This window comes from Marmota marmota, unplaced genomic scaffold, assembly GCF_001458135.2.
Source record: "Marmota marmota marmota unplaced genomic scaffold, marMar, whole genome shotgun sequence".
Classification (NCBI taxonomy): Eukaryota; Metazoa; Chordata; class Mammalia; order Rodentia; family Sciuridae; genus Marmota; species Marmota marmota.
Window position 1 is genome coordinate 2,258,021 of NW_025999962.1, and position 11,868 is coordinate 2,269,888.

General features: G+C 59.7%; 1 protein-coding gene and 1 long non-coding RNA gene across 15 annotated transcripts in view; one reads left to right on the forward strand and one right to left on the reverse strand.

Annotated features, from left to right (window-relative positions):
* Nucleotides 1–7,160, forward strand: part of LOC107155791 — a 17,976-nt gene extending 10,816 nt beyond the window's left edge. For 3 of the 14 annotated variants that reach the window (XM_048802991.1, XM_048802992.1, XM_048802990.1), the window contains exons 4-6: nucleotides 2,250–3,091; nucleotides 3,304–3,452; nucleotides 3,997–7,160. In XM_048802991.1, the coding sequence (XP_048658948.1) occupies nucleotides 2,278–3,091; nucleotides 3,304–3,452; nucleotides 3,997–4,425 (1,392 nt within the window). In that variant the 5' untranslated portion in view covers nucleotides 2,250–2,277 and the 3' untranslated portion in view covers nucleotides 4,426–7,160. Of the gene's footprint in view, nucleotides 1–402 lie in introns of those variants that run through there. The other 11 variants (XM_015501780.2, XR_007347516.1, XR_007347517.1 and 8 more) reach the window with 11 other exon arrangements.
* A 3,028-nt stretch (nucleotides 7,161–10,188) lies between these two features.
* On the reverse strand, nucleotides 10,189–11,860 carry LOC125616782. Its single transcript, XR_007347524.1, has 2 exons — nucleotides 11,062–11,860; nucleotides 10,189–10,682 (listed from the first exon to the last, which is right to left on the reverse strand). It is a non-coding gene; the product is annotated as an uncharacterized LOC125616782 (long non-coding RNA).
* Between the last annotated feature and the right edge of the window lie 8 nt (nucleotides 11,861–11,868).

Consider the following 11,868-nt stretch of genomic DNA (forward strand, 5'->3'; position numbering starts at 1 on the left):
GAGGGGAGGGAAGGGAGGGAGGGAGGGAGGAAGGAAGGAAGGAAGGAAGGAAGGAAAGAAATGGTGAGAGAAGATAAACTTGTCTTGTTTCTCATCTTAGAATAAAGCTTCCAGCCTTTCATCTTTAAGTATGATTCGAGCTACAGGTTTTTTGTAGATTAATTTGAAGATGGTTCCATCTATTCCGAGTTTAGAGAGTGTTTCTCACCATGAAAGGGGGTTGGATTTTTTCATACTTTTTCTGCATCAATTAAGATGATCATGTGGTTAAATCTCCCTCTATACTATTATATGCATATTACATTGATTTCCTATGTTCAACCAATCTTGTCTTCTTAGAATAAATGCTTTTGGGTTTTTAATATGCTGTTGGATTCAATTTGTTAGTATTTTTCCCCTGAAATTTTTTTATTAGTTCTTATAATAGATACACACAATATCAGGGTTTATCTTTTGGAGGGGTACCAGGGATTGAACTCAGGGGTATTCAACCACTAAGCGACACCCCTAGCACTATTTTGTATATTATTTAGAGACAGGGTCTCACTGAGTTTCTTAGTGCCTCGTTTTTGCTGAGGCTGGCTTTGAACTCACGATCCTCCTGCCTCAGCCTCCCAAGCCACTGGGATTACAGGTTGATCTTCTTTCTAATTCTGTCTTTTACTTTTCTATTTCAAATATCCAAACATCTGAATTCTCAGGGGTCCACACCTGTTCGCCATGTCTCTTGACTCTCATGGGCCGTGTTTCTTTGAGTCTGGTCTTTTCCTTTTTATGGCAAGTTCATTTTTGGTTGCACTTCACCAGTGAGAATCCTGAAGGCCTCAGTGGGTCACTGACCTCCAGAAGGGACCCTCCATTTCCTTCTGCTGGTTTCCAGCTGGTGTGGACCCTCAGGGCCTGCTCTTGATCTGGGACCGTTTGACGTAGGATGGGGTCTCACTGTCTAACTTCACGCTGGGAGAGGGAACAGAGTCTCAGGGAAGTCACCCTTTTACTGCTCCCACCCAGAGCTCTGAGGCAGACTCCTGGGGCTCCCCGGGGGCTCCCTATGGGGACAGGCAGGTTGGGGGACGTTTTTGGTCCTGTCCCTTCCCTTCTGCTGGGCACTTTGTTGCCCAGGGAAATGCAGGCGGCCCGTGTCCCTGGTTCCGCTGTCTTTGGGTAGTTGAGTGTGTTCTGGAAGGGGGGCCTCTGAGCTGGGCAATGGGGTGGTGTCCATGTGTGGACTCTGCCCACGGTCAGGTAGCCGATGCGTTTCAGGGCGTCTGCTCACCATGCTGCCAGCAGGGTCAGCTTGTCACTGGCTCGGGCGTGGGGTCCTTGTGCTGACGTGCTCGGCTCGGGCAGGTTTTCCACGAGGACTCAGAGAGGAGGCTCCTTTCTGCGGCCAGCGCTGGGGACAGCTCTCAGGCTGAGGCGCGCCTCTGCCAGCTTTGGGCCCTGCAGCAGCACCCCTTGCTGTGATCCCCCGGCACTTCTGAGGACCCGGGGGAGGCCAGGGACTGGCCTGCTGCAGAGCGGGCAGAATGGTGGGCACCGGGTGGACATGCGGGTGCCCTGCAGGTGGTGGCGTGTAGGGGACAGGCCAGCTGTGCTCCTGAGGTCTGCAGCCCTCCCGCCCTCCCCTCCCATCTCAGGCACACAGCCCCACTCTGTCCACACCCAGCAGCCCCGGCCAGCCTTGCTTGGACCTGAACGTCTGTGCCCATGGCAGCTGCCTCCTCCCCGAAGACGGCCTGACCTGATCATCCCAGGAGCGTCCACTGCTCTCTCCTCTGGGCTGACCTCTGCTCAGGGCCACATGGTGCGGGGAGCTGGTGTGGACCCTCAAGGGCTATTGTGAGGACAGATGGACGTGGGGCAGTGGGAACACCTACCCTGCCCTGAGTGTGCAGTGTCTTTCCTGAGGCTGGAACGCCCAGCTCCAGGCCCATCCCTTAAGCCCCCACCCGCCATTTGGACTGACCCAACTGCCCTGCCCAACGTGGACCTGACCACACTGGAGACCCGTGTTGCGGTGGGATGTGAGGTGTCCCCCAAAAGCTCACGTGCGGGATGACATGCGAGGGCTCGAAGGGGAAATGATAGGTTGAGAGGGCCTTGACCCGTCAGTGAGCTGACCCCCGATAACCGAGGGGTCGCTGGAGGCAGGTGTGTGCTGGAGGAGGGTCCCCGAGGACGTGCCTTGGGGGTGTGCATTGTATCTGGAAAGTGGAGTCTCTGCTTCCTGATCACCACGTGGGCAGCTTCCCTGGGCCACACCTTCCCTCCGTGATGTCCGGCCTCACCTGGAGGCTGAGCAGTGGAGCCCGCTGTCCCTGGACTGAGACCTCTGGAACCGGGAGCCCCCCCAACTCTCCCTCCTCTACACTGTGCTGGTCACAGCGACTCAACACCTGGAGAGTTCAGCAAGTGTCCCCGAGACAGAGGTTGGCCGGGACCCCCGAGGACCTCCTGGGCTGGACGGGGCTGCTGGGCTACATCCTGCCCCATCCTGCCGGGTACTCAGCCTGGGATCCTGTCCCACCGCTGCTCCTGGTCACTGCCCTGGGGATATCCCAGGGTCACTGCTGGGCTGCTTCTCAGGCTCTAGGTGGGCGCCCTGGATTCCATGGGGATCCTGACCTGGGCCCAGTACGTGAGTGGAACTGTCCCAGGGACACCCCCCTTCTCTCACTGGAGGTAGAGTTCCAGGCCCTCTGGCCTCAGTCCTACTGCCCCTTGAGCCCAGCTGCCCAGCTGCCCTGGTGCCCTGCCTGGTTCCATGCGGCTCCCACAGGTCCTGATGGGTCAGCCTCGCTGGTCCCCCAGCCTTGGCCTCGCTGCCCAGAGGAGAGCTACACAGCCCTCTGGGCTCAGCCAGAGTCCGCACAGGCTGTGGTGGCCGCAGGTCCTGTGGGGGAGGTGGTCAGCTCTGCCCTGCTCGTCCTTGCTCTGCGCACAGATGGACACACCATAGGCTCTAGTGGGGTGGGATGGGGGCTTGAAGCCGCTGTGCTCACTAGAAGATTCCCCACCTTGACAGGAAACCATTCAAGACTCCTGACCAGAGGGACACAAAGGGTGGCCAAGATGGAGCCTGGCACAGGTAGGAATGATGAGGGGTGGGCTTGGGCAGCAGAAGCCACCAGTGGGGGCATTTGCAAAGTTCTCTGGGGTGAGTGGCCAGGGAAAGAGGCTTGAGTCAGTTCCTGCTGTGTGACCCTCAGCAAGCCACTCAGCCTCTCTGAGCTCTGCACCTGGTGGTATCGCCATGATAAGAGGCTTCCATCCAGGTCAGTGCCCTCCTCGTCCACACAGGTGGGAACAGAGACAGTCTCCTGTGCTCCTCAGGGACACAGCTGCAGTGGCAGAGCTGGAACTCAGAGACCGGAAGCTTCTGCCGAGGGCAGCTGTCCACGGCGGCTCCTCACTGCCCAGCCCCCCTGGGGCCAGGGAGCAAGACCAAGGTGGGGGTCGGATGCCTGTGAGACAGCGGGTCTTCAGGACCACGGTCCCCAGTAGGACCCCCACGGGATCTGCTGGCTGAGCCTCTGAGAGGTCCACCTGACCCGCCCACTCTGAGCCCCACATCTTCTGGGGAGAACACCTCCAGGGCCCGTGCTCTGGGCACCACCCACGGTGGGCGTTTGTGTCCATGGTCAGTGGTTCCCGGCCCACACTGGCTCTCCTCCCGTCCCCCTGCCCTGACTGCACAGCTGACCGGCCAGAGCCCTCTACAGCCTGGCACCCAGCTGCGGCAGCAGAGGCCGGCTCCGCCTGCAGCCCCTGCCTCCCGGCGGCATCCCCAGGCCCTGTTCGCCCATTTCCCTCAGCAATACCCCTCCCCACCCGCTCCCCCCTGCCTGCCTACAAGCCCAGTCACCCTGGAAAGCTTTATCAGCTATCCCCCTCCTCACCAGGGAGACCTCACTTTCCCTTCAGGGCACCCTAGGCCTTGGTTTTATCCCACCAGATTTTCACTAGTGTCTGTGTGTGTCTGCCTCCCCCCAGAAACAGAACTCAGAAACAGGAGGCCAGCACGGGGCGTGGCCTCGACGGAACAAGGCAGCCTCTCCCCACTGGCCTCCAGGGAGCGTCACTCAGGAACCCTGGTGGAGGTCTGGGGGTCCCAGTGGAACCCTGCAGAAAGCCAGTCTTGGCAACGTTCCCAGCCTCCACTCTGGAACAAAGGCCCCGTTTCCTCCAAAAAAGATGGGCCAGGGTGACGAGGATGAACCCGGGCACCTGCCTCCCATGACAGCACAGCCGCCTGCTCTGGCCGAGGCGTGTGCACTGGCTTCTCAGCAGAACCAGCTCCCACACAGTGGGGGACCCAGCGCCCCCAGAAGGGGAAAAGACCAGGGTCCCCGGGAACCTCCAGGAAGGAACGTGGCCCTGCCAAGACTGACTTCAGCCTCTGCAGCAAGCCCACGAGGCTGACCGCCCACCTAGGACCACGGTGGCCATCTCTAAGGGGTCAGCTACTGAGCTCGTGGGGTTTGTTACATCGGAGCAGCAACAAGTGCACCGCGCCTCCCGGGGGACACCGGCTCCCAGAGAGGAGAAGGACCTGCCCAGCCTACCGCCAGGCCTCCTGACCACTGCCCAGGGTCCCCGCCCGGCCCACCCTCCTTGGAGGACAGGACAGAGGCACCAGCAGACAGGCAGTGCCGGCCCTGAGAGGCCAGAAGCTGCAGAGCCCGTCGCTGTGCGGCCTCAGGGAGCTGGGGGCCGGGGCGGGGGGCTGTGTGCGGAAGCCAGCGAGCAGCTGTGGCAGAAGTTGGAACTTGTAGGGAGCCAGTGCCCTGCCAAGAGCCCCCTGGGGTCCCCACGTCCCTGCAAAGCAGGTGGTGGCAGGCGCCCACGTCAGCCTGGGTCCAGCCAGGGCTCTGCCTATTTATAGAACCCTCATCCATCTTCCTGCCTTTGATCAGGGAGGGGCTGGGCTCCTCGGAGGCTGCAGATCTTGGCAGGCCCTGCCTCTGCGGCAGGGCGGCCGGGCTGCCCTCAGCCGGGGTGGGGCCAGCGCTGGGGCTGGGGAGCACCTGCACAGCGGCAGATGGCCTCAGGCCACCTCAGGCTGACCGGCAAGGGAGGCTCCTGGTGGAAGGGCTTCCGTGGGCCCTTCTCCCCCGCAACTCTGGCAACCAGCCATCTTGGCGTCCGTGGCTCTGAGGCTGCTCTCCTGGGAAGCCACTCGGGTCTCGGGTCCTGGGTGCCCTCCCTCCCCCCACCCGCCATCGAAAGTCCAAGGTTCCCACGCTCCCTGGAGTTTGGGTTCCCTCCTTCAGAAGAGCCCCGCGCCCAGGCCCTGGGGTGGGCACAGAGGCGGCCAGCGCCTTCACTCCCAGGGTCAGGCCCCTCCTGCTGGACGGTGTTCCATGCCCACCCCCACTCCCTCCGGGTGACCAGAGCCAGGAGGCCTGTGTTCTGTCCCCGACACGTCCTCGAAGGGCAGCTGGACCCTGGGGGAGTGTGAGTGTCAGGGGCTGGGACTCCCGGGCTTCCTCAGCCGCTGCTCCCTGGACTCGAACCCTTCAAGGCATTCGCCTCCCTGCTCCATGCCTGGTCCCCTGGGGCTGGACACCAGGGCTCTGGGAGGGGACTCTTGGAAAGGGGGAGGCGGAGCATCAGGACTGGCTGGCCGACTGTGACCGGGCGCTGCGCGGTTTTCTTTCTTCTTTCTAATTATTTGAAGAGACCCTAGATTGGGGCAAGGTCTTCGCCTGGCCTGAGTCTCGGGGTCTCCCTTGAGCGCTGTAGAGCCCCTGGGATCATCCTCCTTGCCCTCGAGCACCTGTCCCTGCCCCCACACCCAGGAAGGGTCTGAACATGGAGTAAGAAGTCAGCCAGGAGCGGGCACAGCCCTCCAGAAGAGGGGCGCACAGATGGGACTGCTGGGGGGACTCTGGGGCCTTTCCATCTCCGCCTCCCCCACGGCCCCCCCTGGGCTGCCGCACACAGTAGGTCTCCTAACTGGGTCCCCAGGTGGGTCCTGATCTGAATCCCTCAGTTTCAAGGGGAGGCTTCCTGCGGAAGCACCGGAGGTGGAGGAAGGGACGGGACTCGCCATGCCACCAGGCCGCCTGCGAGGCTGCCAGACAGGGTGACCCTTGCTGTCTGTTTCTTTCTCCCCCTCAGGTCCCGCGGGCTTGCTCCCAAACTCCAGCCCCAAGCAGCCATTCCTCCACCCTTCATGGCTCGTCAGCCCAGGAGGAGGCACGAGCATGGCTCCCTGGCCTCTCCGCCACTTCCAGGAGCCAGGGTGCTGGTCTGGAGGCGCGGGCCTCAGTGCTACCCTCTGTCCTCAGCCCTCCTATCACGTCCCTGGGGGCCTCACACAGCACTCTGCACGCACCCCGGTTCCAAACTCCTCCTGCCCCAGGGCCTTTGCAAGGACTGTGCTTCCTCAGCTGTCTCCCTCAGGCTCTCCCCTCCATGGTCTGGCCAGAGGCCTTCTCAGAGCACCACCCCACAGTCCTCCTGCCACTCTCTCTGTGCTCTTCTGCATGGTACCATTGAACCCAGGGACACTTTACCACCGAGCCTCTTCTGCAGCCCTTTTTATCTTTATCTACTTTGCCAAGTTGCTGAGGCTGGCCTGGATCCTCCTGCCTCAGCCTCCTGAGGCCCTGGTGTTCCAGGTGAGCACCCCATGCCAGGCTCTCCCTGGGCTCTTCCTTGTCTTCTCTGTGGTGTGTCCCCTCACCCGTGTCTGTTCTCCCCCAGGACAGTAACCCTGGAGGACTTGGTGCTGCCCATGTGCACCTTGGTCCTGAATGAGTATCCAGTGAATGAGGGAAGGCCAGCGTGTGGCGGTGGAAGCCAGGCCGAGGGGCTGTGGCCAGTTTGCCACCAGGGCTCCCTGAGCCGCCCAGCGAAGGCAGGGTACGGCCCTGGCCAGGGGGGGAGCCTGCTGCTGGGGTGTGGCTTGGCACGTGGCTGTGGGGCGGCCGTCCTCCTGTCCAGAAGACTCGGGATGTGCCTGGAGCAGCCTGAAAGCAAGGCCCCTGGCCTCTCTGCCTCACTTGGTCATCCCGACTCAGGACAACCTGAGCGTCCCTCCCCGTGCCCAGTGAGGTCCAAGGAAAGTCCCCAGGGAAAGTCCCCTGCAAGCCATTGATGACAGCACGGTTGTAGCTACAATGCTAAAATATGAAAGTAAAGAAAAATTTCAAAAAAGTTTTCTGTGTGCAAGTTTGTCTCGCCTTTTCCCCCACCCAAAAGGAAGGGAGGTTTTCAAAATAATCAAAAAGGAGGAATCAAGCCAAAAACCCATTGACTGGAGGCTGGATAAACCAACCAGGGTGTATCCACAGCACGGAACATTACTGAGCCCGGAAAAGGAGGGATGCGTAATTTCATGCCCACTAGCGGCGGCGTGCGAGTCAGGCACTGCTAGAAAGCAGTCAGGCACAGAGGACGAGCCAGCGATTCTGAAACTCCTGGAAGAGGTGCAGCCACAGAGGCAGAGGGGGACCAGTGGTTTGTGGAGGCCGAGGGGGCGGGCCGAGGAGGTGGGGATGACTCTGGGTTTCTTTTTGGGTGATGAAAACGTTCTGGAATCTGATGGTGATCGTTGCACAACTTCGTGTATCTACCTGACAACCCTGAGCTGGGCCTTTAGGAAGGTCAGAGTTCATGGTTTATATAAAAAGGGAAGAGGATGAGTGTCGGGAGGGTGATCGGTCAGCAGTGCCCCACACTGACTGCATGATAGTGTGTAAGGGGTCGTGCAATACCAGCGGGAACAAGGACCATGTTGGGCACCGTGGCCTTGGGGAGCCTGGGTGTTTCCACTTGGCTCTGTGGCCACCCAGCTGCGCCCCAAGTGCGGCAGCCAAGCCCTCGGGTGTTTGTGTTGGATTTGGTTCTCCTGGGGAGGGCTGGGAGCACACTGCCCCCGTGAACTCCGTGCCCTCCTGGTCTTGGTTGGCTGCCAGGTCCCCAGTGGAACCGGGCACCCTCACCCTGCAGACAGCCAGGGGCTGAGCACATGGGCAGGAACACGGGCAGTGTGTTCAGGAGGCGTGTGGCTGGCACTGCCCAGGGCAGCGGGTGAGCTCAGAGTCCACACTGACAGGGTGTGCTGCTCTCAGCGCCAGGGCTGCGGGTGGGTCTCTGCCACCAGCCAGGGGTGGGTAGGTACTTTGGGGCAATCTTGCAGGGGTACACATGGCGTTTGGCCACTAGGGGTCAGTGTAGCCCCAACATGGGCCCCTTGCGCACTGGGTGCTTGGGGCTGGTGGGGGCGAGGGGCGCAAGGTGGGTGCTGTGCAGGTGAGGGGCACCTGTCTTCCCTCCCCACCCAGGCTGCCCACAGAGGCACGAGGGCAGTTCTGAACATGAGATCGGCACCTATCACCTGCCTTCACCCCGTTTCGGGTGGGCCTAGGGTTGAAGGGGCAGCTCCTGTGCATGCCAGCAGGGGTCCTGGAGCTCTCCAGAAGCCTCCTGGAGCTTCGACTTCCCCAGTGATGGGCACAGGTGGGTTGGGTGCTGGCATCTCAGAGTCACCTGAGGGAGCTGAGCCCCAGGGAGGGACTTCTCCAGGGCCCAGGGTGGCCACACTCTGCACAGGGGCAGGAATTGCGGCATTATTTGTTTCTGGATGGATTCTGGCACCTTTCAAGCAGAAGAATACTGTCCTTTCTTGTCATGGTGCTCTCCTGGTATCTCAGGGAGGTGCTGATGCAGGAGACGGACTCGATGAGGCTCCAAATCCCCCGGCCCCTCGCTTGGATCAACATCCTGATTAATTCAAGCCTCTGCTTTATTCCATGATTTAACTTCATGATTTTCCATGAGCCGGGCCCACCAAAGGTGGGGGCCTGGGAGGGGCCTCCACCTCTATTCCCTGGGGATCTTCCGAAAAGGGGCAGAGTGGAGCCCCGCCTGGACTCGCCCTGCTGGGTGGTTTCTTAGGGCTCCTCACTGTTTAAAGCCTGGCCCTGGAATGTGCTGTGTACCCAACAATTCTACGACTCACTGGGGTTCTGGTTTGAGCCCCTGAGGAAAAGCACTCTAAGTTCTCTTAGCTCACATATGACACTAATAACCTAGAGTTTCTGCATTATTAAAATGAATTCTATTTTTTGGGGGGGGGCGGTATGGGGGATTGAACTCAGGGTCACTCAACCACTGAGCCACACCCCCAGCCCTATTTTGTATTTTATTTAGAGACAGGCTCTCACTGAGTTGCTTAGCGCCTTGCTGTTGCTGAGGTTGGCTTTGGACTCTTGATCCTCCTGCCTCAGCCTCCTGAGCTGCTGGGATTACAGGCCTGTGCCACCATCCAGCTTCTGTTTCTATTTTAAAAAACACTCAAGTTCATGTGAAACACTTCAGGCGGCTTGCAAAATAGAAATATCAGACCCGGTTCCCTGAGCTCCTGGGAATGGTGACAGCAGTGATTCCAGGCACATCAAACACCATGGGACAGGTGTGGAGGCACACACTTCTAATCCCAGTGACTTGGGAGGCTGAGGCAGGAGGATCTCAAGTTCAAGGCCAGCCTCAGCAACTAAGCAAGGCCCTAAGCAATGTAGTGAGGTCCTAAGCAACTTAGAGCAACCCTATCAAAAAATAAAAAGGCTGGGGATGTGGCTCAGTGGTAAAGCAACCCTGAGTTCAATCCCTAGGACAAAAAAGTCCCTTCAACCTAGTGTGGGTCCCTAAGTGAGAGTCAGTGAGTCAGTGGGCGGGCCCTGGTCCTTAGAGATGGTGGGCATGTCCTGCTTGGAGCCACCCCACGGCTCATCTAAGGAGAATGGTGGCCTGTGCTGGACGGGGCCACTCCGCATGCCATGTCCCTCCATGGAACCCCATGTTTCCCCTCCCCTCTGTGGGCCTCAGCTCCACTTTGTGTACGCATGCTGGTTGGACTGGACCCGTGCCCAGCACAGACCACTTGGGCCACTGGATAAACGCTACAGCTCCTGCTGCTCGCTCCCCGAGGAGAGCAAACGACTGAGCTGTTTACTTGGAATTCGCTGCTGTGCTGGGTAACAGCCGCAGAGAGATGGCGGGAGGGGAGAGGCTAGGGTCCACACAAGCCAGGCCTGCGCCAACCCCTTCATGCAGGGCCTCTCCCATCCTTCGCCAACACTGGGAACCCAGCACCACGGTCACGTTCAGGCAGAATGAGAGGGCAGGTAGGCCTGCGCCAAGCTCACGCTAGTCCAAACGATGCCAACCACTTCAGATTTGTAATTTTACTTTATTTTTTGTGCTGGGGATCAACATCAGGGACTTGCTGGGCACACTGGTGCATGCCTGTAATCCCAGCAATTTGGGAGGCTAAGGCAGGAGGATCAAAGTTTGCAAGTAGTAAAACACCCCTGAGTTCAAGCCCCCGTTGTACACCCACACAAAGGAAAGAGAGAAACCAGGGCCTTGCACACACGAGGCACTCTGTCACTGAGCTTTCTGTCCTGTGGATGCCACCGGTCACCTTGCAGCCCCACCAAGCACGGCAGCCCATCTTTCTATAGCACCCCTCCTCCCTTTAAAACTGTGGACTTAACATGGTGGACCCCACGCTTGCCTGCACCTGGGTGTGAATGGGATCCTCTTCTGTCTCTACCCTTTGCAGATCTCCTGTAAGTGAGGTTTGGCCACGTGTTCCTGTTTGGCCCCTAGGACCAGGAAACCGTGTCTGGGCTGTCCCTGTGGTTACCTTGCAGTCTGCAGGTGTCCTGTTCCAAGGAAAGCATGCCCACACCCGAACCCACTTGCTGTATTTGAATTCTGTTTATTTAAACCCACCCCACCCTATTTGAAACCCTATTACAAAATATGCACTCCTGCGGGTTCTCCCACTTTCCGCTCTCTCCACCCCCTTCAACCCAGCCCAAGTGTTCCTCCTGGGCCTCCAGGCCAGGGGTCCACACTGCCTCCTCAACCTGAACCCGAGCTCCCCCCATGGGAGTCCAAGTCCAGGCCCTGGGCAGTCTGGGGGCGTCCTGGACCTGTCACATTAGGGGGTGGCCTTTCTCCCTCCCTCCACGCACACATTTCCGGGAAGGACTTGCCAGTGGAAACTCCCTGAATTAAAAGGTTCCCAAGTAACCGTACCTTAGGTCGCCACCGTTTCCAACCACGAATAAAACTGGCGGAGTGGAGGAGACACACATGTAGAAACCCGGCCCAGGCTCTAAGGGACCCTGTCTTGGACGCTGAGCTTGGGGCTGTGGCCCAGGAACTGGTCCAGGCGGGAGGTCTCCCCCCTCCTCCACATCCTACAGGCCCGCCCCTGAGGGGTGCCAAGCCCTAAAGCCTACACCTCTCATCCGGCCGCCCCCAGGGAGTCGCAGATCTAAGGCTCCCTCCCCGTCGTTCCCTGCGGGAGTGGGACGGTGTGTCTCACGCTGTCACAGGCTCTGCTCCGCAGGGACTGCCAGGGGGTGGTCGCTGTTCCACCTGCCCCCCCCGCCAGGAAGTGGCCCGCCGCCAGTGGCCTCCAGGGCCCTCATTCCCCAGCACTGCGCTTCAGGAGTAGCTGGTGGCCTGGGGACCGGACGACGAGTGCGCGAATGCGACAAGCTCGCCTCCGCTGTCCCCTCCAAATCCCCACCGGCAACCCAGGTTATTTTTCTTTTCTTTTCAATGTTGCACTTGAATCAAGTGGACTGAATCTGGTTAGCTGCGCTCTGGGTTTCAAAGTGCAGAGAACTTTGTGTGGGGGTCAAGCATGTCAGGCTCGGTTCGCGCCCGGTAGTAAATGTGTAACTGACCCCCCTCCCCCGCAGTCGCAGCTCTTAATGGGGGCTCCCGGCACCTGCGTCACTGTCCGCCCTGGGCCGAACCCGCGCGGCACTGGGGGCCACGGTCTCCGTGGATCGGCCCTACCAGGGTGGGGTGCGAGGCTTTGGACCGCTCCGG